Raw genomic sequence first — 24,822 nt, 5'->3', positions numbered from 1 at the left:
AAGTTATTCATGATAAATATTTATTAACATTAATTCAGATAAAATACATTGATATTATTTCATTATCTCTTAAGATCTTAAATTCAAATATTTTAACTGTCCCGCAACTTTTGAGCGAGTTTGTAGCCGTAGAGTTCATACAATCTGTAAAACACAATACATATAATTAGTTAAATTTTTACAAAAATAAAATTGTTATTAATAATATGTGTTTTCAATACATTCATAGTGACTTATATTTTTTTTAACTTTTTTTACTTTATTAAAATTACAGTCATCCCTTGTCATCCACATATTTTTATTCGTAGTTTCAATTATCCAGGATAAAATGTTATTAATACGATAAAATTTTATCGATACTATACAAGCACTGTAGGTAATTCGTGCAGATAATTACTCATATTGCTAGGTAAAACTATACAACTATATATGTATATATGAACTTATTACAAATAAGCGATATATATATACCTCTTATACCTATACAGTTAATTATCATCAGTTAGTTGATATTTGTGAAAATTTGAATAAATTAAAAAGTAGCGAGACTGTAGAATATTTTCTGGACCAGAAGTGGCCAACTTTCAAAGACTTATGGTTGACTTCTGAGTTTTTCTAGGTTTTCACGATCGACCAAAAAAAAAAGTTATCATTGTGCAAAAATTTATTTTATATACATGCATGTTGCATGTAACACTTCCATTCTTCTATTTAAAATAATAATAAATAATAACTTTAATTTTACAATTTTACATAACCGATATTTTAGTATATTTTTTATCAATTTATATGAACGCTATAAATAGTTATTTAATATAGAATATCCATTAGATTATATACAAATACCTACATAGCTATTTGATTTCAGTTTATAGTTTTGTTTTTTAGAGTCATTATTACTATTATTATTAGTATATATTGCCTTAATTAATTTTAATATTTGTGTGTTGAACAAAAATTTAAAAATTTACAAAAAAAATAAATATTTAAATATTTTTGTGAAAAGTTTAAGCTTAGTTCATGTCATGATCGACTTGAACTTATGTCGCAATTGATCTGTTGGCCACCCCTATTCTAGAGTATCTCGTATTTTCTATAAAATATAAAAAAACTAGTGTTCGAGAAATACAAAAAATTAAGAACCAATACGATACAATTTTATGGAAATTGCTCCTATTTATTAAATAAATATGTTATTGTGAAAATATACAATGTATTTCTGAAATGGTTGAAAAAAATAGTATACACATACTCTCTGGAGTGACTAAATGAAGAATGTTTTGAAATTATTTTTCTATCTTTAAAACCTAGGTTTTATCTAATTATCTTTAAAACATTATTTTGAATCTAAAAATTAATACTTGTAAGAGTATTTCTTGCAAATTTCACCTGTGAACCAATATGTGATATTGATTTACATGAAAAGTTTACAACTAGGTATTTATTTTTAGATTCAAAAAAATGTTCTAAAGATAATTGGATAAAACTCAGGTTTCAAAGATAGAAAAATAATTTCAAAAGATTCTTCTTCATTTGGCTAACTCTGAAATGGTTGAGGAAACTAGTATACGCGTAGTTTCCTCAACCATTTCAGAAACATATTAACATTATTGAAATTTTTAAAATTAAATAAAACTTGTGGAACTCTTGAACATAGCCTTCTCAAATCATCGATTACTGTATATTATTTTAAAGTATGTACTGAATTTTTTTTATTAAGAATATTGGAATGTCATATCATCATTATAAAATAAAAGAGTATTTATGAAATCTAGTATTCATTAGAAAAAATAAATTCTTAAGAGATCTAGAAATATATTTTATTGTGATGCAGGAAAAGTAATAACAATTATAGTTCTTAGCTTAAAAACTTAAAAAATTTAATAAGAAATATAAAATTGAAAAAAATTATAAGTTAAATTATGATAACTGAAGTATTCAGCAACAAATTGATTTTACTCGATTTTTAAATTTGTGTAATTAAAACTTATGTACTGCAAACATTTATTAATTCAGTAATTAAAATATAATGCAATCTTACTTGTATGAAAGTACAGGATAATATAATGAAAAATATACAATGGGAATAATAGGAAATTTTGCCATCCATGATTCTCTTAATTTATTTGCAATTGCTACACATGACAAATGTGCACATCTTTCAGTACTCATTCTGTTATCTGTCGATGATTGAGTGATTCCATATTTCTATAAATTATTTGTATTACTATGTATAGGTAGACAAATAACAAATATATATTTTTACTTCTCCAGAATGGGCGGTAAAGCTATCTTCAAGAAAGTTACTAAAAACTGGACCCGGACACAAAAGAGTAACATGAATTTGAGTGTTCACTTTTTCTTGACATAAAGTTCCAAAATAGCCCTATTGAGGAAAAAAATATTTAATTCTGTATAGATGATTAATAATGTAAATGTACAAAAGAATCTTTTTAGAAAAAACATCTTTTGTTTCAAAACCACATAACAATGTTGTATATAATAATCTATATTTTAATTAATACATTTATGTATTTTTATCTATTAATGTTGGATAGGCAGGTAATTACTGATAGATATTTTATCGTTAGAATCATCACTACCATCAAAAGGTAAACAAAAACTATGCAAACAACAGAACTTTCCTGCCCAATAGTAACATAACATAATAAAAAACTCTTGGGTATCCACAAGAATTCTCTCAATAAGGCCAGTAGTAATTATATAATTTAAAAATAAAAATAAAACATTTTACCATAGTCTAAAAATTATAAATAAGTAAAAATATCTTTGATTATATGTTAAGTATACTTATTGTCAATATATTCCTTTAATTTTTTTTTTTTTTTTTTTTTACTATAATGTTCATCATTATATTTATCATTCATAATTTAGGTTTAGATTATTAAAATACTGTCATATTGTAAAAAAATAATTGTAATTGGAATTTTATTTCCATAATAAAGAATAATGAATAATATATACTCAGAAGTATTTATTTTTTCTTTACAAATTTATTTTAAAATCGTTTAAATTAATCTTGATTTTATTAAAAATCAATTTTTCAAATGATAATTTTGATTTAGGATTAAAGGGGACAATATGAATCATGCATAGTTAATGTATAGTTATTACTTTATCAATAATAGAAAAAAAAGATGATATAATGGCTATTAAATTAATAACCTTATTAATAGATGTACCATAGTCATTTTTTAGTAAATTTAATTATTGTAGATAAAATTTATGAAATAGGTCAATGTCTGAAATGAATAACTATTATTGAAATAATATTCTAAAAAAGCATGACTAAATAAATTACTCAATTTTAAATTTACCAATTGTATAATTTTTTCTCCATTAAGAACTTAATGTAAAAGTGTATCACTCATCATATATTTACTTTTTAAAACATAACAATTATTATTAGAAGCTGTATAAGGAACATTATAATTTTAAATTATGATTATAAGAACAGTACAATTATACAAACTACACAAATATGTAATTTATAATTATTTAATGGCTATTAAAAAAAACTAATTGCTTACGTGAAGTGAATATTTAGTAGCATTATAAGAAGCAGAATTTGGTGCAGATATAATTCCTGCTATACTAGAAGTAGTTACTATTTGACCATGTCCAATACTGTTAAAATAGTTTACTGCAATTCTTGATAAATTTACTATAGGAAAAACATTTAAATCAAAAATTTCACGGTCAACTCCAATTTCAATGTCTTCCCAAACAGCACGTTGCGAACGACCCGCATTATTTATGAGAATATCCAACTAGACATATATAAAATAATAAAATATTAAAAATAAAATAAAAATTAATAAATAGTTAATACTCTTAAATTAATATTAATATATATAAATGAACAAATAGTTTATTTTTATAAATAAATAAATAAATAAATTAAAGCTTAGCCTGTAGTATTATTATATATGTAAAACATGAGCAGTTAAAAATTAAAAATTCACCTTCAGTTATATATAAAGATAAGTAAAATTATATAAGATTTGATAATATTTTTTTATTATTTTTAATATTTTAATGGTATATAGTATAATAATAATATAATTTTTCATATTGAATTGCAATTTGATTTATTTTTTTGATATTTACATATAATCTATTTGTTTATTAATTTATAAATTTATAAAAGTATTATTTTTTTTTATGTTTTAAAATATTATTGAATAAGTTTTAGATTAGTTGTTAAAGATTCTTTGGATTTTAGCTATTTTATTTTTTCGTAAAAAATCAAAAATATATATTAAGTAAAAATTTACTATTCTATATACCATTAAAATATTAAAAATAATAAAAGAACATCATTAAATTGTATACAATTTTACCATGATACATGAAAAGTATAAAACAATGTTAAATAAAGCTTAGACATAGCATTTTAATTGTTATTCTAATTCTTCTTCTAATTAATATAATTAATTAAAAGTTGTATGATTCATTTATCTATAAAATATTGCATGGGAGTTAAAAATTTATTCATCATTAGAGAAAGACTATTAAAATGCATAGTATAAAACCTATTAATTAAGTTTTCTGTGCTTATTAATAATTTATAGCTAAAAAATATAATTTTTTAATAATAAAAAGTATTAAAATTACAAAAACTATAATACTACTCTATAACTTAATATAAATTAAATCAGTATATATTTTTAGTTTTCATAAATCAATTATACTTTGCCAAAATAGTTGATGACGTTGTCAAACAAAGAAATATGTTTTGATAAATGTGTGACATCCATTGGTAAAACCAGTACATCATTAGCAGTTAACATGCCTTCGCTTATTTCTACAAATACACAAAACTATAGTAAAATTGTATATAATAGTTTAGATAGGTATTTTAATCATTTACCAATACAGCGATTTTTAACTTGATATAATTTATCCTTACTTCTGGCTGATAAAACAAGTTTAGTACCATGTTTAGAAAGATTTAATGCAATTTGTTCACCAATCCCTTTGGAAGCACCAGTAATCCAAACAACTTTTCCTTTAAATGTATCTGTAGTAAAATTCAAACAATTTTAAACAAAATATGCATGACAATTACAAAATATGTTATTTGTTATAGACAAAAGTTTAAAAATATCAAACAATGGACATTAATCAATTTTAATTCAATATATAGTAACAACATTTTAATTAAAATATGGGTTTTAAATTGAGTTTTTATTAATTTTAAAAACAAGTATTTATATCAGGTAAAATAAACTTTATAATAGACATAATAATAATTATTTAAATGAAAAAGGTAGGTACCGAGATTCTTATTGAACTTGTTGTACCACCACAATACCAAGTCACAGTCACCAGTAAAAAACAACACGAAATATACGAGGAATTTTAACACCATGACAACTCCGATAAAATTTAAAAGCCCCATCTTTTTTTTCATTCGACAAAGAAAATGATTGAGAAGACACTCAACAGCTATCGAAAAACATGCCGTATTTTTTTACATTATAATTCCAATGTAATTTCAAACCAATTTTATCTTAAAATAATAAAATATTATAATAGTTTAATGACGTTTATCACTAAAAAACGGCCAATAATAATTATATAAAGAACGTAATTAAAATTAAGTATTTCTAAAAGGGGTGATAAATAGTAATAGATTAAACGTATAATATAGCTGTATAAAAAATAGAAGTGTTAGAAAAACGTAGAGAAGTAATCAATCGCGCGCACAGCTAGGACAATCATTCTCCCAAGTAAAATCGGTTGCCACAATAACCTGACAATACAATACTATTAATGTATGATATAGTTGACGGCAGTCGCTCGCTACATGGGCTTCGGTAACAGCAGTTAATTTGGTGTAAGTTCGAAGGTTGAAAGACAAACGTAAAATGGAGTACACTGGTGCGACCGTTACGTATAAAACAGGACATGGGAGTGGGATGATCGTCAACTGGTGAATGACGCATTCCAATATAGCAGCGTTTCTCAAACTGTGGGTCGCGACCCCCTAGAAGGTCGTGAGTCAATATTTGGGGGGTCGCGAGAAGTTTTATTAATTATACAGATTGTAAGAAATTTTGTAAAAATTTACAGATTGTAAAAAAAAGTTTTTTTAAAAATTGTATAAATTATAGACTATAGAACTAATAGAAAATATTTAAATATTTAAATATTAATAATAATAATAAAAAAAACTTTATTATTTTTATTATTATTATTATAAAGTAGTAAATAAGTAATAAAAGAGAAAAAAATTTGTTTTTTGGAATTATTTTTATTGATTCTGTAAATGTAAGACTGGGATCGCAATAGATTTTTGGAAGAAAATTTGGGTCGCGGTCCTAAAAAGATTGAGAACCACTGCTATATAGCATATATATTATAATATACAGCAGTGTTTCCCAACCTTCATGCTAAGGCTACCCGTAAATGACTTGTTTTGAGTGGACGACCCTCCAAAAATAAAAATAAACCTAGATGCTTCAATATAATAACATTACTTATCATTTTATTATAAGGAATTTGATCATATACCTTAACCCAACACTGCAGAAACTGAATTATAATCATGGATAAAGATATTTTATATTCATGATTTTGATATATATAATCGTATTTTGATAAATAAGAAATTCTTCTTTCCATTAGCTAGGCTTATTACTTATAGTTCTAAAAAAGTTTGTTATAAACGGTATAATATGCAAAAAAAAATTAAAATGTTTTAATTACTTTATTTTGGACCTATTTATTAAATTATTTAAAATAAAGTACTTTCATTTACATTTTATTAAGAATAACTGAATATAGGCTTTATATCAAAACGGGCACCACAACGTTTTTTATAACGTTATGAGCAGGGCTCGGGACTTTATGTGCTTAAGATCTTAAAAATATGCGTCAGAAAATATAAAAATATGCGCTTAAATATGCATTCATTATAAATTAAAAAAGACGTACTAAAACAAATTTAATTTTAAAAAAAACATACCTACTTGCACATACCTATTACTACTACCAAATTTCGAAATGAAACCTCTCAAGCGACTAATTTGTGATTGTTTTTCTTTCGGTATATTTATTTATTTATTAATTTAAGATAATTATACCACGAATACGAGCACTAATAATTAACAGACATCAGCCACGAAAACAAATACGAACACGAAGACAAACACGACAAAATACGCAGTAAAGCATTAACAAGAAAACGATACTGTCAAACAAAATAATACTTTGAAAGACAGATAAATAAAAAATAAACTTGTCTTCAGAGCTAAAAATAAAATGAGTTCCCTGAATAAAATAAGTGAAATAACGCTATTGAGTATCGCTATCGTTATTATTGCAGACAAATTCATATAGATAAAATTGATTTAGAATGAATAATGTATCAGCACCTTTAATTTTCTAAATAACATTTTTATAACGTGTCAAAAATGAAAATTTTACATTAATATTTTTGATTTACGAGTAAATTATCAATAATTATTTTAAAATATGCAGTTTAAATCAATAAATATCAAAAATATGCAATTAAAGAAAAGCCTGACTATTAGTGTAAGTGAGCATAGGCTTTTTCAGGATCCTTTAATGAAAATGTATTAAAAAATGAGCCGTGAGGGCTAAGCCCCCCACACCCCCTTTGTTATATAAAAACAAAGAAAGAAATTATCACATTTATAAATTTTGTCAACCTGAATACTTTTTGCCTTACAACTTTTTAAATCTAAAGAAAGTTAAGATAATCACATACAAGATCTTAGTCAAATAGAAAATCTAAACTTTAAGAGGACGCTACACACGTAAATATTGAGACCAAAAACAAGGTTCACGCGAACACGTTTTATCAGAGCTATAAACACCCTAGGGATTCAAAATTTTTACACAATATAGAAGACAACTATTTCTGTGACGTAGTGTTTTTATTTTTTTTATTAAAATAATTAGGAAAGGAGTTATCAAAGCTCAAATATGCATGATATTATATGTTTTTAAAAAGCTTATAAGACTACGATGAGTCAAAATATGAAAAAAATAAAAACCGTTTGTAAATAAATCTGTGCATAGATGTTGTTATTTGATCAAGATATTTATCCTAAAAAGTTTCTAAATGGTGTTTATACAAGACTGGATAAATTACAAGATTTCCTTATCTATAACTAGTGTATCCTCCTCTGATCACACCCCAATTTATCTTGAGGTGGGTGCCTGGGCTACTAAACAAATTAAACCTTCCCTTACTTCTGGCAGAATAAACTGGCCTAAATTCAAAAAATTAGTAACCGTCAACATAAACCTTAAACCCTCCCTAAAAACTACCTCTGAAATCGATAGCGCTATCCTTTCCTTAACTTCCACTATTCAAAATTCTGCCTCCGCTGCTTCGAGTAACCATCCTCCACCCCGGAATAATACTAATATTCCTGCCCATATCGTGCTCTTACTCGCCGATAAACGCAGAGCCAGAACCCAATGGCATAGATCTAAATACCCATCGGACAAAGCAACTTTTAACTATCTGAAAAATAAACTAAACAAAGCTATTCTTAAACTCAAAAAACGAAAATTATCAAAACTACATCCAAAACCTCTCAAATAAAGACTTATCTTTGTGGAAGGCCACAAAAAAATTAATCCATCACAAACTACCACCTCCCCCCCCACTCCGTATGCCAAACAATTCGTGGGCCTCCTCTGACTCCGATAAAACCAGCATTTTCGCTGAACACTTAGCCAACGTTTTCAAACCACATAACATCATCCCAAATAAAATTCATACTTTAAATATTACAAGATCTCTTAAATTCCCTCTCCCCATGGCCCTCCCTGCTAAACATACTAGCCCGGGTGAAATTCAATACATCATCCGCAAACTCCCAACCAAAAAAAGCCCCTAGGCACGACCTAATAAGCAACTTAATTGTCAAACACCTCCCTGAAAAAATCTATCATTCTTTTAGCACTAATTTTCAACTCTATGTTTCGTTTATCCTACTTTCCTACAGCCTGGAAACATTCAAACATAATCCTAATTCCAAAACCGAACAAACCTCCTGATATCCCGTCTTCCTATAGACCAATCTCTCTCCTCCCTACATTCGCAAATATTTTTGAAAAAATACTCCTCAAAAGGCTACTTCCACTATCGGACAAATTCAACATCATCCCAAACCACCAATTTGGATTCAGGTCCAAGCACTCCACCATCCACCAACTCCACCGCACTGTCGACTTAATCTCTACCAGCATGGAATCAAAACTTTACTGTGCGGCTGTACTTCTTGACGTGGCTCAGGCCTTCGACAAGGTGTGGCATGAAGGACTTCTCTTCAAACTCAAAAAATTCCTCCTTGCCCCCTACTACCTTCTCCTAAAATTATATCTCGAAAATCGCACCTTCTGTGTTCGCGTTAACAACAGCTACTCATCAAACTTCCAAATACTAGCTAGAGTCCCTCAAGGAAGTGACATAGCTCCCTTTTTATAATCTATATTCGCCCACGACACTCCGACCTCTCCTCATACATCACTGGGTACATATGCTGACGATACGATAATCCTGGCTTCAAACCATGACCCCCAGGTAGTATCTCTCCGGCTACAAAATCGTTTCAACTCGATTCAACTATGGTCAAACCGCTGGAAGATCAAAATTAATGAAGCTAAATCATCCTTTATCACTTTCTCTATTAGACCAGGCGACTGCCCCTCTGTATCGTTTAATAATAACCAAATCCCCATCACCCCGACAATAAGATACCTAGGTTTGATCTTTGACAGGCGCCTCACATGGGCCCAACACCTTAAAATAAAAAGAAAAACAATCAACTCCAGACTCCATTTACTCCGCCCACTTCTTAGATCCAAGACATCATTAAAAAATATATTACTAATATACAAAACTATCATCAGACCTGTTTGGTCCTATGGCATCCAGATTTGGGGCTCTGCCAAACCCTCCAACATGAGAACAATCCAGGCATTCCAGCCTATCTGTCTGAGGCAAATTGTATCTGCTCCATGGTTTATCACAAATAATAATCTCCACAAAGATCTAAATATTCCATCGCTCTCTCAATTAACAAAGTCTCACTACGTCTCCTTTCATTCCAAATTAATCCAACACTACAATCCATTAATAAAACGCATATCTTCTCTAACAATCCCTGATAACCCCCAGAGACCTTCTAATTTAATCTGTCGAGTGACACTACTGAGTGCCATCCCCCATCTGTTATTCTCGATATGTAAATACTGTATCTAAATTACTTATTGTACTAAATTGTTGTATAGATTGTAATTATATTTTAAATAAAAAAAAAAAAAAACTAGTGTATTATGTCGCGTACTGCGTAGTCACATAATATAAAACACACATTAAAGAGGTTCTCATGAACATCGAAACTGGGCGTGTAAATAAGTTAAATTGTTCATATGGTTATCTGTTTAAATACGAATATGAATATCGGAGTCACATATACGTGGGTGGTTGACCACATCCTGGATCTTGTAATAAGTATGGGCCGGTCAAGAGATAGTACATGCATACAGAATCAATAGAGAATTATCATATTTTAAAGTGCACACACCAAATCAATAACGACTCATCACATTTATCATATTTTATTATCTTATTTCATTTACACACACACACTTGGGATTTTACACACTCACATACCATATCACATATAAAAGGGACGCGAAAACAAGGGCAAATCAGACGAGTCTTGTCTATGCTTCACTGAGCACCTTCACGTCAGTGTATGTTATGGTCTGGACTTATATTCAATATTTCAATCATTTTATAAGTTACAATTGTTAGGACTTAGATAATTTCTATCACTAGAATATTTACAAAATTGTAGTTAAGATAATTTTATGAGTTGAATAAATTTAATTATTTTAAAAGTCTTAATTATTCTTAACTACACTTCCAATCAAGCGTTGACCTAGACGTTGTTACTGAATTAACGGATCAAACGGTTGGCACGTAACAATTACAAAAATCTGTGGGTTCAAACGGTACAACTCATATATGTACCTTATAAAGTCGTTCTATGTTGTAGCACAGATTATATAAAATATAAATTTAATATGTGGTTATATTTTCAACTTTCTAGTAACTTCTTATCACTACTATTTGATAACAATTAAATGCATAATGTACTTATCGTATATATTTTTTGGTGATAACAATCTAATATGTGATTAGTACTTGACAAAATCCAATATTTTCTTTATTATTATAATCTACTTGATGAAAAAAATATTAATCAAATCCTATGATAATATTAAACTGAAGAAATGAATAGTTCCTGTTTAACCAATACAGAAGCCAAGTCGCCGTTTTTGATTGGGGTGGCTGGAGGTACTGCATGTGGAAAGGTACTTTGTAATATATCTGTATTATAAAGCTATTTGTTCTTATTGTAATATACTTTTATTTTACAGTCTACCGTTTGCAAGAATATTATTGAGAAATTAGGACAAACTAATTTAGATGAAGCAAGAAGACAGGTGGTATCAATTAGTCAAGATAGCTTTTATAGAGAATTAAATGCCGCTGAAAAAATCAAAGCCTCAAAAGGACAATTTAATTTTGATCATCCTGGTATTTCTTTATTTCACTAAAGAATATTATTTAAACAAGAATAATATTATAAATATTAACAATTTATTGTATTAAAAACATTATTTTTTTCAGATGCATTTGATGAAGTTTTCATGTATCAAACTTTAACCGATATTCAAGCAGGGAAGACATGTAGTATTCCAGTTTACAACTATAAAACCAATTCAAGGTAGGTAAATCAAATTTTAAAGTGAATTTATTAAGAAGTGAGACAACTATCTTTTTTACTTAAATAATAAGTAGTGTTAATTTTATTTTCTAAATTAATTATTGTTATAAAATGCTACTATTGTTTTATACACATGATTGGTTAATATTATCGTTTAATAAATATATACTTAGAAAATATTTTTGTTGATGTATTACTCTTAATAATTCGATGAGTAAATAATTTAATTTAATTTGTATTTACAGGTATATTTTATAAATGTATCATATGGCAAGATATTTAACTGTTTTTTAAATTTAAAATTTTAGGAGCAAGAATGACAACATTGTCATATATCCAGCAGATGTAGTGATAGTTGAAGGCATATTAGCATTTTATTTTCCTGCAATACGAGATCTCTTTCATATGAAATTATTCGTTGACACCGATTCAGATACTAGATTAGCTAGAAGAGGTAAACATCACTGTTTATTTGCTTGTAATTGAAATAATATTAATTTTTTAGTTCCTAGAGATATAAATGAAAGAGGTAGAGATTTAGAACAAGTTTTAAACCAATACATGAATTTTGTAAAACCAGCTTTCGAAGAATTTTGTTTACCGGTAAATATATATTTTTAATAAGTTAGTATATTAAAGGTTTTTATTTAAATAATAATTGAAAATGTACAGACTAAAAAATTTGCTGATATTATCATACCAAGAGGAGCAGAAAATTTTGGTAAGTAATATATTTTAAAAAAATAAAATATATTCTAACATTTCAAAAGTATTCACTAAATTCATATAAATATTCAGAAATAGAGTTTAAATAATTTTCAAGAATCTTAATTTAAATATGTGTCAAATGATTTAAATTAACATGCAAATACAAATTTTACTGGTAATGTAAAAAAAATATACATATTATGATACAACTTTTAAGTTACATTAAATTATGCTGAATGTATTAACTTATTAATAAAAATTAAAAAAATATTTATTTCTATGTTTAGACTTAGTATTTGATTAAAATTGTGTAATATATATATATATACATTAATTTTTATTTTTTCAGTGGCCATAGATTTGATTGTACAACATATAAGGGATTTATTAAATAGTGAAAATTGTACTCAATTCGAACTAGCAGAAGGATTAGTACCATTACATACAAATAATGTAAACGCATCTAGACTACATTAAAACTAATTTGACACAATATATTTTTATAAATGTTGATCCATCATTTTACATAGAAAATATGTTTGTAATTTTGAATGAATAAATCTTTAACAGGTATTTTAAGTGTACTCTTTATTATTTAAATTAAAGTAAAAAATGTATAAAGTCCATATTATCTATTTTATTCATTGATAATAAAGTTCAATGTTCATGCCATCATGAATTTCATCTAAAAAAATAATTATTAAGGATAAACTTTAAATCAACATAATTAATGACAATTTTTAAATTAAATCATACAATGAGTTATTTTAGCGTTAATATTTTAAAAAATAAAAAAATTGAAAAAATGCATTAAATGTTACTTCGTATTTACTAATTATTAGAATATAATATAAATATAATTAAGAACAATAATAATTCATGACACATAATTCAGTAATATATATCAACTGGGACCACACCTACACGTTTGTTATAAGATACATCTTAGTTCATGGATTTAATTTTTTAATTTTACTAATTTCATTATTTATAACTGTTAACATGTGTGGTATAAGTGCGAGTGACGAGTACTAATGACAAATACTAAGCACCATGTAAACCCGGCCTTAGTAATAAAACATGTTTCTATTCACTAATAATAATCACTTATACTCTTACTTTTCACTTTTCACACAATAAATAATAGAGCAAATGAAAAATACTACACATTGTAAAAACCTGGCTTAAGGGGATTCAACATTGATATAAATATCAACCCTAACGCGGTATAAAACTGTAGAAGTTAGGAAGGTCGGATTTTGACTCTAAAAAAAGTTTTGAAATTGTCAATTTGTCTTCTAGAGATCGATCGAGGCGATTTTTTTTAAATTCATTACTGGCCTAGTAATTAAATATTACAAATCTGTAATTTTAAACGTTGATAATAAATAAATTTTTAATCATTTAAAAAAACTGTTCGATCATTCCCCAGTAGACAGACCGGCAAATTTAAATCTTTTTACAGATTTTAAATTCGATTATTCAAAATCCCACAGTTGTATACTGCTTATGAGCCTTTTGAGACCGGAAACAATAATTAATTTATGAAAAACACCGTTTTAATGACGTTGCGGATTGAAACTACTGTACGTGCGTCACATTTCGCGCTACTCCCCACCACTCTCACACTACTTCACAACTAAGACTAGTGTGGCGCCTGCGGTATCGTAAGATAATATTTTTAGAATCATAATAATAATAATACCAATATTATCTTCTACGGCTGTATGGAAACCGGCTATGGCTATAATACCTATTGTAATTGTATAGTACAAATACTATAACTAATAATATAATAATATAACTAGTATTTCTGTCATTACTCATCGAGGTATGAACTTGAAATTTCATTCCTCAACTGCATGGTGAAATTTTATTTTCGAATTATAATTTATAATGGATAATTTAAAAAATTGGAGGAAAGGTAAAAAAACAAAGGTGCTTTTATCTAGACGTAAAAAGCACCCGGGAAATATATCTGCGTTGATAAAAACTACAGACAAAGTAAGAAAGACAAAATTAAAGGATATTATTTCAGTTTAAATTAATTTTTGAATTCATATATAATTTATAGAATAACGATTCTTTTTCTGTCGATACTACTGCGATTAGTGAAAATGAAAAGTAAGTATATTTTTATTTTACAATTACGTATTTTTTTTTTTTTTTTTTAATTTTAAATATTGATTTTGTTGGTATTTTTGGTTAGCGGAAATCATTATCTAGGTCGAATTGCGTGAATAACCAAATTAGTTCGTTTAGATTTCAAAGAATTGATCAAAAAATGCACTACAAATTCAGTGAAAATTTACTTTATTTCACAATACACATGTTATTATATTATATAAAATAATAATAAATAATAGATAATAGATATATATTTTGTGGTACAAAATAAAAATTAATTATAGGTACCTATTCGTATTACATATTATTGAGTTTCGAATGGAAATAATAGTCCAAAAAACAATTTTAAAAATTTTTCTATTTCTGATTCTCTAACTTTTACGCACGCAATTCAAACCTGTGCCGAAAAATACTCGAACCAACTCCGCTCTGTTACAAATAAATTGTGCACGCAATTCGTTTGCAGTTATTATAATACATGGGCGGATAGGCCAATTTTGGCCTACCGGGAAATTTTAAAAAGGGGCCCCCACAAAAAAAAAAGTCGCTCTCAAGTACATTATTATATGAATTTTATTAAGTACCGCGTCAAAACAAAGCATAACACATAACCCAACAATGTATAACAAAACAGATTTTAAAAATCATTTATTTAGTTTTTAATTTTAAAATAATAACATTCTACCAAATACTGGGCTCCTAGCTCCTAATTTATTAATGATGTGTTCAGAATCAATTTTTTTGAAAATATTTTTCTCTACATTTATTAACAATATACTCTCTTATACATTCTGACCTATTGTATTTCTTAAATAATTTTTTACAAAATTTAATTTAGAAAATGTACGAGTAAAATGCGGCGGCTGCGTGCCAATAAGAAATCTTTTGTAAATAGTAATAGATATATATATGATTATAATTTTTTTATTTTAAAATTCAAATTTCTAACGTAAGTAATTGCATAATAAAGGGCCCCATTACAAAAATATGAAGGAGGGCCCACCGGGAAATGCCCGGTTTCCCGGTAAGCCTATCCGCCCATGTTATAATATATAACATTATACTTTTTTATTTAAAAATTGTGTTAATCGAGATAACCCGGAAGTCTATACCAAGTAATGTAGAAAATATTTCAGTTGTCGATATAACCCGAAAGTACCATTTTGTTGTAATTTAAAAATATTATTTGTGGCCCGTGGGTACTTGAAACTTTTAAAGTATATTATTATATTGTATACATACGATAATTGGAAATATTTTGAATACATTTATTATATTTGTGGTGAATAATTTCTTATTATATTAATAATAATATACATATTTTTTTTTTTTTTTGATATGGAAGTATTCCCTTTCAACCACATATGCACGGAAAAGTTACTTGTTTGGATTCTAAAGAAGATGAAATATTAGCTTTACCACTTGACGATATATCTCAACCTTCAGATTTAAATATTTCAACCTCTCCTTTAAAAGAAAATTTAAATACAGATGCAGATATACTCGGAAGAAGAATTGTGAATATTTCGCATTTATTTAATGCAATTAAATTGATTGATAGTCATAAACCTTTTGACTGCAGTTTTAAAGATATGCGAATTATTAAAGAAATTAAATATGGTTTTAAATCCACTTTTGTTTTTAAATGTGATATGTGTAACACTATTAGAAAATGTAAATATGCAGTATTATAAGTATAAGTATAAGTATACAAACTAGTACAGTCATGCATGTGTAGAATATACGTGTAATGTAAAAGTAATATAAACGACAACACGGTTGCCGATTATAGAATGACGTGACGCTCCAGAAATTATTAGGAACTGTTTGCCGACCGCGATAGTACCAGCGATTTTGTTTTAAGAGTGGGGACTGTCGAACAGTAAACAACGCCATCTCTGGAGCGTTTTTTTCTTTTAAACGTCGATGTTGAATCCCCTTAACTCAGCATATTTCATCTAATTTTTCAATAATAATATAAGATATACAATTGGTATAGGATATAATATATTATACATCATATACTCCCCATAATATAACTTATCTATAATACTTAAAACAAATAAATAACAAAAAACGATTATCATCATCAAAAGTATAAGATATTTTCATTTTCTGAATTGTTTTTTTTTTTTTTTTTTTATTTACCATAGAAGAAAATAAAATAACTTATCAATTACTATAAACTAAATCTGTGTGTTTTAATTTATATAATTATTATAATTATATATAGATATTAAATTTATAATAAGTTATTTAATGTTTCTTCATGATATGGGAGATTGGTTTGAATAATTTTATTAGATAATACTTTAAATTATTGTTTTAATAACAAATGGATTTTCTTACATTTGGTGGCTGCAAACTCATAATTTTTGAGTATTATACCAAGAAAGTTATTGGGAAAGAAAAAATCACATAATTTATAAAGTTACAGTAATTTAAATTAAATCTAAGGCAACTGTTGTAAATATCCTAGTAATATCTATACTTACAAAATGCAAAATAAGTTATTAATTCCACTTATTAACTTGAAATTATTTTCAATATTTTTAAGGGAAATAGTTAAATATATATAATGAATAGATCAATTATATTAATTCATTTATAAAAAAGGATACAGTCTTGTAATCTAATATGATCTTTGAAAATCGTGTACCATTTCTTCAGAATGATCTTTTCCCATTTTGTTCCTGTTTGAGCAGCAATCAATTTCTTTAAGTCGCCAATTGTATCTTCTGGATTGCATTTAACTCTTACTTTTTTTCCTAATCTATCATTACAAGTAATTTCTATCATTTTAAATTACTTGTGAATACTTAACCTAATGAATAAAAAAATATAAGTTACTTGATAGTTAGTATACAATTGTATATTAATACATTGAAAACATTATTTTGGAATAAAATTATTTACATAACATTATATGTTTAATATTTATACTAAAGTCTTTAATTTTTATTAAAGTAGGATAAATAGCAGAAATTGAATTGTTGAAAATATTAGGAAAAAATTATATATATTATACCATTTAAATAAGATTTTTATTAACTAATTTGGTATAAAAAAAAATTGGTCTTTGAATACCTAAAATCAAGTATCAACATGCATAATCATAAAAGTCAATTGTAAGTAAGCAAAAAAAAAAAAAGTTTTATTTAACCTAACCTGTAGCCATATATAAAATAAATATTATCTTGTTAGATAATATCCACTTAAAGTCAACATTTTCCAAGTAAAAGTAAAACAACAGAAATTGTCTCAAAAGTTAATTATGATAAAGCATTATACTGCATTAATGATAAGGTAATTTAATAATATATCTAGGCACTAGGATTCTACTAGTGCTTAGATATATTATTAATAAGAGATTGTACCTATCTTATATTCTAGTAGGATATAAGATAGATACAATCTCTTATTTTAATGACTTAAATTAACGCAAAAGAAATGTTTTTAAATTTCTACATTGATAAATGGTAAAAATTAAATATTTTAGATGTCCTATTTAGTTCAACTTTAGAATTGTTAAAGTAATAATTTGCTACAGTAAATTAATATTAAAATCTCCATGAATATTTGAAGAATATTTTTAAAATAAATGCATTATGATTTAATTGTGAATGAAACTAAATATTTGTAGACTAAAAATCATATAGTGAAATAATGTTAGTAGTTATACTTTTTATAGCAAAAAAACTTATCTGTACAACCAATGAATAACTTACTCAACTCCAAATCTCAGAACTTATAAATGCTACAGCTGAAGCAAATTTAATATTTATTTAAGTGAAGAGTATGATTTTATTGTATAATTTAAAAGGTATGTATTAACTTAACAATTATGATCAATAATGATTTTATTTTCAAAACCAGTAGTACATACCAAAAAGTAAAATTAAAATAAATTAGAAATAACTGAATTACAGAATGTCGAAGAACACCAAAATGTCATGAATAAATAATTAGTACGGTTGTATGTCACAGAAATTGTTATATATAGCAGCTGCTGTATGTCCAATCTTATAAGAGATAAGAATATATTGTTCGTTGATAATCCAGAAGTTGCAACCAAAATTCCAACATTATGATTTATAAAAATCTTTTAATTAAAAATTATTGATTAATATAATTTAATGTTTATCATAAATAGTACATAATTAAACATTTATTTTGTTGTTTAATATAATTTATACGTATTTGGAATTTCCATAAGTAAAACTGACATTAATAAGAAAGTTAATGACGTCAATATCTGAAACGTTACTATTATCTGATCGATCACATCATCAACATGTACATTTTTCAAAAACAAATATTAAATATTAATGAATAATTGAAAATTTGTCAGTAGTGTAGACCTACTTTCATAGTTTAATGTTTATTTTAATAATTAATTATGACCCGTATGTCAATGTAATATTTTAACATTAATTAATTGGAGTGTAATTTGCTTATTATATTTGTATACTACAATGGCATTCATACCTAAAAATGTTATTGATAAAGCAGAAGATATTTCAGAACTGGTAATTAATTATTACTATTTTTTAGAATATATTTGATTTTTATTTTTATATATAATTTAATTGCATTATGTTATATTAGGTTATAAAAAACTGTAATGCATACTTACCTACAGCTTCTCGATTATGTTTAATATCAACATTTATTGAAGATGGCTTACGTATGTATTTTCAATGGTCAGAGCAGAGCAAATACATGGACATGTCTTGGAAATGTGGAATGTTCCTAGCTACCGTGTTTGTTCTCATTAATTTAGTTGGACAACTGGGTGGATGTATACTTATTTTACTACAAAAAAATGTTCGATTAGCCTGTGGAATATTATTTTTTATTGTAATTTTACAAGTGAGTTGGTTTTATTTAAAATATTTTAAACTCATTTTAATAAAACAAAATTAATTTGAAATTGTTTTCATATTATACTTAATTATAATTTTAACATTAATGTTGAAATGTTGATATTAATTTTAGTTCATTAGTTTAAATAAATAAATATCAATGATTTAATGATAAGCATCAAATCAATTAATTTTATTATAAATTTAGACTGTAGCATACAGCATTTTATGGGATGTGCATTTTCTACTTAGAAATTTAGCATTGATTGGAGCATTATTATTGGTACTTGCTGATAGTGAAGTAGAGTCAAAACCTCTACTTGCTGGTATTCCTTCATTAGGTAAATTTTAAAATTTGTGTGTAGTATATCAAATTGAAAATAAATATTATTATTATTATTATTATTATTATGTTATAGGAGAAAACAAGCCAAAAAATTATATGCAACTGACAGGAAGATGCTTGATTGCATTTATGTTTATAACATTATTAAAATTTGAATTATCATTTTTCCAGGTTCATATTTTTAATATATTATTGTATGTAATATAAATATAATTTAACATTTATTTTTTATAGCTCATTCAAGACTTTTTAGGAACCATAATGATGATATTAGTGTTCATTGGTTATAAAACTAAACTCAGTGCCTTAGTGTTAGTTTTATTTTTGACAAGTTTAAATTTTTATTATAATGCATGGTGGATAATACCAGAAACAAAACCACTTCGTGATTTTCTCAAATACGACTTCTTCCAAGTAAACCTATACTTTTAAAATATGTATTATTACTTCTTTGCTTTATGAATTATTTTTATGTTTAGACACTTTCTGTGATTGGAGGATTATTAATGATTGTACTTAGAGGTCCTGGTGGTGTATCTATGGATGAACATAAGAAAAATTGGTAATCTCAATTGTAAAATAAATGTTTAATATTATTATGTTATTTTTCATAAACAAATATAAAAAGTTTGATTATTTAATATGTTTATTATATATCATAAATGGCTTATTTCTCCTAATAGGTCATTATTGTCAATTATGAACCCATTTGAGTATATGATTTCTTTAAATATAATTAGTTATTTTTATTATTATCAAAATACATCTATAATCTGTTGTTTAAAACAATAAGTATATTATACATATATTTTATCTGTGTGGTTTTAAAAAACGGTTCTTGGGTCTGATCACATGAAACTTAAATCAACGAAACTTAATCATTTGCTGATATTTAATATTTTAAATATAAGTACCTATACGTTAGTAATATTAATATTATATGGCTACGACCCAGTATCACGCTGCTTGCGGCCTACAAGTGGACTGTGGCATATGAGTTGGTAACCGCTGGTCTTTAAGATGATATACATCATTTTGATTTGTTTGGTTTGGCTACTATAATGCTTTTAGAAAGTTTCTACACTGGAAGAAAATATGATAATCTAGGTAGGACTTTAACTTGTTGGTTATTAAGTTGTGACCTTGGGCTTTTTAAGTATGAAGTTTTTTGATAGTTTTTACGATATCAGGTAGGGTAATAAGATCATAATAGGCTGGAACTGCTACCCACTTCATCTCCACGATGAAAACAATTCTTGAACGTAATCGTCATATTGAGTAAGTTCATTTTTTAAATATGGGGGTTAAGATTTAGTCATTAAAAATATTTAGTAATTAAGCCATTTAGTCGAAAAAGTGGCAGTATTGTATCTCTTTGGTTCCGCAATGTTTTTATCATTGTTTAGAGCAGTGGTGGCCAAACTTTTTTCCTCGGGCCATAAAAAACAACTTTTTTTTTATCGCGGGCCATAAAAAAATGCATTCTAAATTTTTTTTTACGTAAATGCAAAATATTACAGTTATACAAATAAGTGCTGTAATATAGAAGACTTTGGTGGGCCAGATATTAAATGATGGCGGGCCGGAGTTGGCCCGTGGGCCGTAGTTTGGCTACCACTGGTTTAGAGAATGTCATTATTTGGATTTAAAAAATTAAGATGCGATTTGAACTGTTCAGTTTTAAACCTTGATAATTTTTTTATAAGTGAATTTGAAAGATTGTAAATGATGATTTTGTTATGAGGATAATTTGTTCTTTGCCTTGCAGATCTAGCTTGAAATTTGACTCTCAGGAGTTGAATTATCTGTTAGAGAAATGTATTACTAGGCAGTGGCGTAACTGAGAAAAAACCTGGGGGGGGCAATATAATACATTTATTATTACCAAAACCCAGACATCCCTTCCCCTCACCAGTTAAAACATATTTTTATTGTATGTATTTTATATACTATATCTATTTGTTTGATTTTACATGAGTCTTTTAACTCATTTTATGGTTTAGATAAACATAAATTATAGGTAGCAATATTGTTAAATAATATCCTTAAGAGTTCATTAATAAAAGGTGCTATTTGTACTGTTGGATTATCTGGGGGGGGGGGGGGGGGGCAAAATTATACCTTTATCTCTCTCTCAAAAAATTATCAGAGGGGGCACTTGCCCCCTCCCACAATTACGCTACTGTTACTAGGTATTATTGATGCAATTTGAGGGGACGAGAAACTTATAGTTTCTTCTTTAATTGCTTCAGTCAGTACACTGATTTAATTGTGTTACTTTTAGTCTTAAGAAGGAAAAATAATGATAGTGACTCTTCGATTCTATGGGTGAGTACAGTCCAATTGAGAGTTGGGGAAGGCCTTGAAATAATAGTCGGAAATCCTCCAATTCATAAGAATAATAGTGAGTGGTTTCTTAATATATCATTGATGTTTTTTATTAAAGTGTTTAAGTTGCTTGGGATGGATAAAAAGAAAAATTCAAAGATACCTATAGTATAGGTGTGTATCTATTTTAAAGATGATGTAAATATTTTATGTATGAAGTATGTAAATTTAGTTTATTTTTGTATAATTTTAATGTGGTGGTTTCAATATTAGTCATTTTTTAACAAAATTTTATATACAACTGTTGTAAGGAAGAAGATTTACAAAGGACTTTAATTTGTTTATAAAAGAGAATAATTGCATTGTTATATTTTCTGAAGGACTTTGTTTAACTTTACTTTCATTATGTGTGGATTGATTTTTATTTAGAGTAATTTACGAGCATGAAAGATTGGTGATAAGTATATGACTTGATTTTAAGGTGGCGGTAGGATTATGATACAGATTGTATAACTAAATTTGGGTTAGGAGTTTTCTTTGAGATTTGATTTAGATTTAATTTTCTGCTAATGTTATTTTTTATGATTTAAATCTATTTAAAAAATAGACATCCTTTAAAATTTGTTGAGTGGCTGCCGCAACATAGGTACCTACATAAATATAATAGGTTACAGAATATAACAATACAGTAGAAACCGTTTATAATGACATTGGTTGTAATGACATACTGGTATAATGACCTTAGATTGCTAGTCCCGCCAAAACTCCTATATTGTATGTATTAATTTGTATTGATTATAATGACGTCTGTATAGTAACTATACAGATGTTATGACGGTTATTTTTGATTTTATTGGAAAAAGGTTTTATCTATAATGATTTTATTAATTTTATGGAAGGTTTTATAACAACCGATAAAGCTAATTTCATCGTTGTTTTGTAAATTTATTGTCAGTGTTCGTGTGCTTAATTGTTGTGTGATAAATTGTAAATTGTGTTATGTGTTCAATCATTGCAATATAAGTAAACGAAAGAAAAAGCAAATGTAATTTTTCATTTAAAAAAGGGTGAAAAAATTCCGACGTAACTAATGAATTTGGCGTAGGTCACTCTACAATTTCTGACATATGGAAATCTCGAGACAAAATAGAACAAATGTTTCAAAACGAAAAATTATCAGTGAAAAAACTTCGAAATTGTACGCATAAGGATTTAGACACGGTTTTACTACGATGGTTTAAAAATCAAAGAAATGTATGCTTTTCAATAAATCGACCAATTCTTCAACAGAAAGCCAATGAATTAGCTGAAGGCCTTGGTAAGCATAATTTTAATTGTTCCACTGGTTGGATTCAAATAGTTAGATCAAGACATAATATTGTGTTTTCGATAATAAATGGAGAATCCAATTCAGTCTACACTGAAATAACACAAAATTGGTTCGAAAAAGTAAGGCCAATAATACGGGAAGGATACACAGATGATCTAATTTATAATGCAGATGAGACTGGGCTCTTTCAAAATGCTTCCAAACAAAACATTTACATTTAAAGAAGAAAGATGTTGAGGTGGTAAAATGTTTAAAGAACGTCTGACCGTCATAGTTACAGCAAGTGTGACTGGAAAAAAAATGAAACTGATTGTAATTGGAAAATTCCGTAATTCACGGTGTTTGAAAAATATCAAAATTATCGATTGTTTACCGATAACATATGAATCAAACTCCAAAGCTTGGATGACTGCAGAATTATGGTCTAAAATTTTATTAAATTGGGATTTAGAGTTGGAAAGAAAAAAAGGAAAAAATCTTACTCTTAGTTTATCCAGTACATTCTGAAGTTGTATTGCGTAATATTAAACTTGTATTTTTACCCAGTAATTGTACGTCTGTTTTTCAACCAATGGATCAAGGTGTAATAAAATGTATGAACTTATTTTCGAAAAAGTTAGGTGCTAAAAATTATCAATAATATAGAAAATAAAATTGAAACCAATATTAATGTATTAGATAGCATATTACTGATTTTCAAAACTCAGGAAAAAGTAATAGAGAGTAAAATTCAAAACTATTTTCATCATGCGGGTTTCAAAAATACAATACAACAATTTGTCCAAGAAGAAATATATTTTTCATATATTAATGATTATGTTAACTTTGATAATGATCTACTTACTCCAAAATAACTTAGTGATCAAGAACTTATTTCTTCGTTGAGCGACGCACCTGAGGAAGACGAAAATAATGAAGAAGCTGATACTCCTGACAGGGGCGTATTTAGGGGAGATGGTATGGGTGTTAGAACACTCCCACCCCAACCATATTCTATGGTATTTCATCAAATTGCAAATTTACTTACAGTATAATTAGAATAAACGTTGTATACAACTTGTGGATTTTAAATACACCGTCTTAATATAATTATTTTCATTAGTATAATAATTTATATAAATACATGGTACCAGTGGCGTAGCCAGGATTTTTAAATAAGGGGGGGGGGGGTAACCACTTTTTTTGGATAAGTAAGGTGAGAGAGGATATGAGAATTCACCCTTAACCACCCCATCATACACCACCAAGTTTCTAAACGTAATTCAAGCATTTTAGTATAGTTTTAAAAATATTTATTAATATATAATTTAT

The 24,822-nt window shown here is 26.8% G+C and overlaps 5 protein-coding genes across 10 annotated transcripts; 3 read left to right on the top strand and 2 right to left on the bottom strand.

The window, feature by feature from the left end:
- Positions 1-24: 24 nt before the first annotated feature.
- Positions 25-5,987, bottom strand: LOC112694644 (dehydrogenase/reductase SDR family member 7-like). Of its 3 annotated transcripts, none has more exons than XM_025570181.1 (7): positions 5,780-5,987; positions 4,895-5,044; positions 4,716-4,828; positions 3,552-3,791; positions 2,267-2,386; positions 2,042-2,208; positions 25-144 (listed from the first exon to the last, which is right to left on the bottom strand). In XM_025570181.1, exons 1-7 carry the CDS (start codon positions 5,970-5,972, stop codon positions 93-95), a joined length of 1,035 nt encoding a protein of 344 aa, XP_025425966.1. In that variant the 5' UTR covers positions 5,973-5,987; the 3' UTR covers positions 25-92. The 3 variants fall into 3 exon arrangements, with proteins under 3 accessions (XP_025425966.1, XP_025425967.1, XP_025425968.1); XM_025570182.1 differs by having other exon boundaries at positions 4,934-5,044; XM_025570183.1 differs by having other exon boundaries at positions 5,302-5,873.
- Positions 5,988-11,196: 5,209 nt separating this feature from the next.
- LOC112694634 (probable uridine-cytidine kinase) lies at positions 11,197-13,094 on the top strand. The gene is made up of 7 exons (XM_025570166.1): positions 11,197-11,391; positions 11,458-11,617; positions 11,711-11,807; positions 12,116-12,261; positions 12,313-12,410; positions 12,480-12,528; positions 12,865-13,094. Exons 1-7 carry the CDS (start codon positions 11,311-11,313, stop codon positions 12,990-12,992), a joined length of 759 nt encoding a protein of 252 aa, XP_025425951.1. The 5' UTR covers positions 11,197-11,310; the 3' UTR covers positions 12,993-13,094.
- On the bottom strand, positions 13,089-18,708 carry LOC112694636 (ubiquitin-like protein 5). 3 transcript variants are annotated; one of them, XM_025570170.1, is made up of 3 exons: positions 18,529-18,708; positions 17,264-17,466; positions 13,089-13,200 (listed from the first exon to the last, which is right to left on the bottom strand). In XM_025570170.1, exons 2-3 carry the CDS (start codon positions 17,439-17,441, stop codon positions 13,157-13,159), a joined length of 222 nt encoding a protein of 73 aa, XP_025425955.1. In that variant the 5' UTR covers positions 17,442-17,466; positions 18,529-18,708; the 3' UTR covers positions 13,089-13,156. The 3 variants fall into 3 exon arrangements, with proteins under 3 accessions (XP_025425955.1, XP_025425954.1, XP_025425956.1); XM_025570169.1 differs by lacking the exon at positions 18,529-18,708 and adding an exon at positions 18,371-18,522; XM_025570171.1 differs by lacking the exon at positions 18,529-18,708 and adding an exon at positions 17,811-17,829.
- Positions 13,342-16,439, top strand: LOC112694635. 2 transcript variants are annotated; one of them, XM_025570167.1, is made up of 3 exons: positions 13,342-14,519; positions 14,590-14,639; positions 15,988-16,439. In XM_025570167.1, exons 1-3 carry the CDS (start codon positions 14,412-14,414, stop codon positions 16,334-16,336), a joined length of 507 nt encoding a protein of 168 aa, XP_025425952.1. In that variant the 5' UTR covers positions 13,342-14,411; the 3' UTR covers positions 16,337-16,439. The 2 variants fall into 2 exon arrangements, with proteins under 2 accessions (XP_025425952.1, XP_025425953.1); XM_025570168.1 differs by lacking the exon at positions 15,988-16,439 and adding an exon at positions 14,725-14,787.
- A 129-nt stretch (positions 18,709-18,837) lies between the features above and the next one.
- LOC112694633 (surfeit locus protein 4 homolog) lies at positions 18,838-20,494 on the top strand. Its single transcript, XM_025570164.1, has 6 exons — positions 18,838-19,171; positions 19,251-19,514; positions 19,716-19,848; positions 19,927-20,024; positions 20,088-20,267; positions 20,333-20,494. The coding sequence occupies exons 1-6, from the start codon at positions 19,118-19,120 to the stop codon at positions 20,417-20,419; spliced, it is 816 nt and encodes a 271-aa protein (XP_025425949.1). The 5' UTR covers positions 18,838-19,117; the 3' UTR covers positions 20,420-20,494.
- Positions 20,495-24,822: the final 4,328 nt, after the last annotated feature.

The sequence above is a fragment of the Sipha flava genome, unplaced genomic scaffold (genome assembly GCF_003268045.1).
Source record: "Sipha flava isolate LNK unplaced genomic scaffold, YSA_version1 131_pilon_pilon, whole genome shotgun sequence".
In the NCBI taxonomy this organism is placed as follows: domain Eukaryota; kingdom Metazoa; phylum Arthropoda; class Insecta; order Hemiptera; family Aphididae; genus Sipha; species Sipha flava.
This window is presented reverse-complemented; position numbering and strand designations above follow the sequence as displayed.

Excerpts from the sequence above, each read along its gene's own strand:
- LOC112694635 (XM_025570167.1), top strand. The coding sequence starts at position 14,412 with ATGGATAATTTAAAAAATTGGAGGAAAGGTAAAAAAACAAAGGTGCTT. Across the intron at positions 14,520-14,589 it reads TGATAAAAACTACAGACAAA|AATAACGATTCTTTTTCTGT; the intron begins GTAAGAAAGACA and ends TATAATTTATAG. Across the intron at positions 14,640-15,987 it reads GCGATTAGTGAAAATGAAAA|TATTCCCTTTCAACCACATA; the intron begins GTAAGTATATTT and ends TTGATATGGAAG.
- LOC112694634 (XM_025570166.1), top strand. The coding sequence starts at position 11,311 with ATGAATAGTTCCTGTTTAACCAATACAGAAGCCAAGTCGCCGTTTTTG. Across the intron at positions 11,392-11,457 it reads GAGGTACTGCATGTGGAAAG|TCTACCGTTTGCAAGAATAT; the intron begins GTACTTTGTAAT and ends TTTATTTTACAG. Across the intron at positions 12,411-12,479 it reads TCGAAGAATTTTGTTTACCG|ACTAAAAAATTTGCTGATAT; the intron begins GTAAATATATAT and ends GAAAATGTACAG.
- LOC112694644 (XM_025570181.1), bottom strand. The coding sequence starts at position 5,972 with ATGCGTCATTCACCAGTTGACGATCATCCCACTCCCATGTCCTGTTTT. Across the intron at positions 5,045-5,779 it reads TAATAGTATTGTATTGTCAG|ATACATTTAAAGGAAAAGTT; the intron begins GTTATTGTGGCA and ends ATTTTACTACAG. Across the intron at positions 2,387-3,551 it reads CTACTAAATATTCACTTCAC|GGCTATTTTGGAACTTTATG; the intron begins GTAAGCAATTAG and ends TTTCCTCAATAG.
- LOC112694636 (XM_025570170.1), bottom strand. The coding sequence starts at position 17,441 with ATGATAGAAATTACTTGTAATGATAGATTAGGAAAAAAAGTAAGAGTT. Across the intron at positions 13,201-17,263 it reads TCATATTAGATTACAAGACT|ATGAAATTCATGATGGCATG; the intron begins GTATCCTTTTTT and ends TTATTTTTTTAG.
- LOC112694633 (XM_025570164.1), top strand. The coding sequence starts at position 19,118 with ATGGCATTCATACCTAAAAATGTTATTGATAAAGCAGAAGATATTTCA. Across the intron at positions 19,849-19,926 it reads TGCTGGTATTCCTTCATTAG|GAGAAAACAAGCCAAAAAAT; the intron begins GTAAATTTTAAA and ends ATTATGTTATAG. Across the intron at positions 20,025-20,087 it reads TTGAATTATCATTTTTCCAG|CTCATTCAAGACTTTTTAGG; the intron begins GTTCATATTTTT and ends TATTTTTTATAG.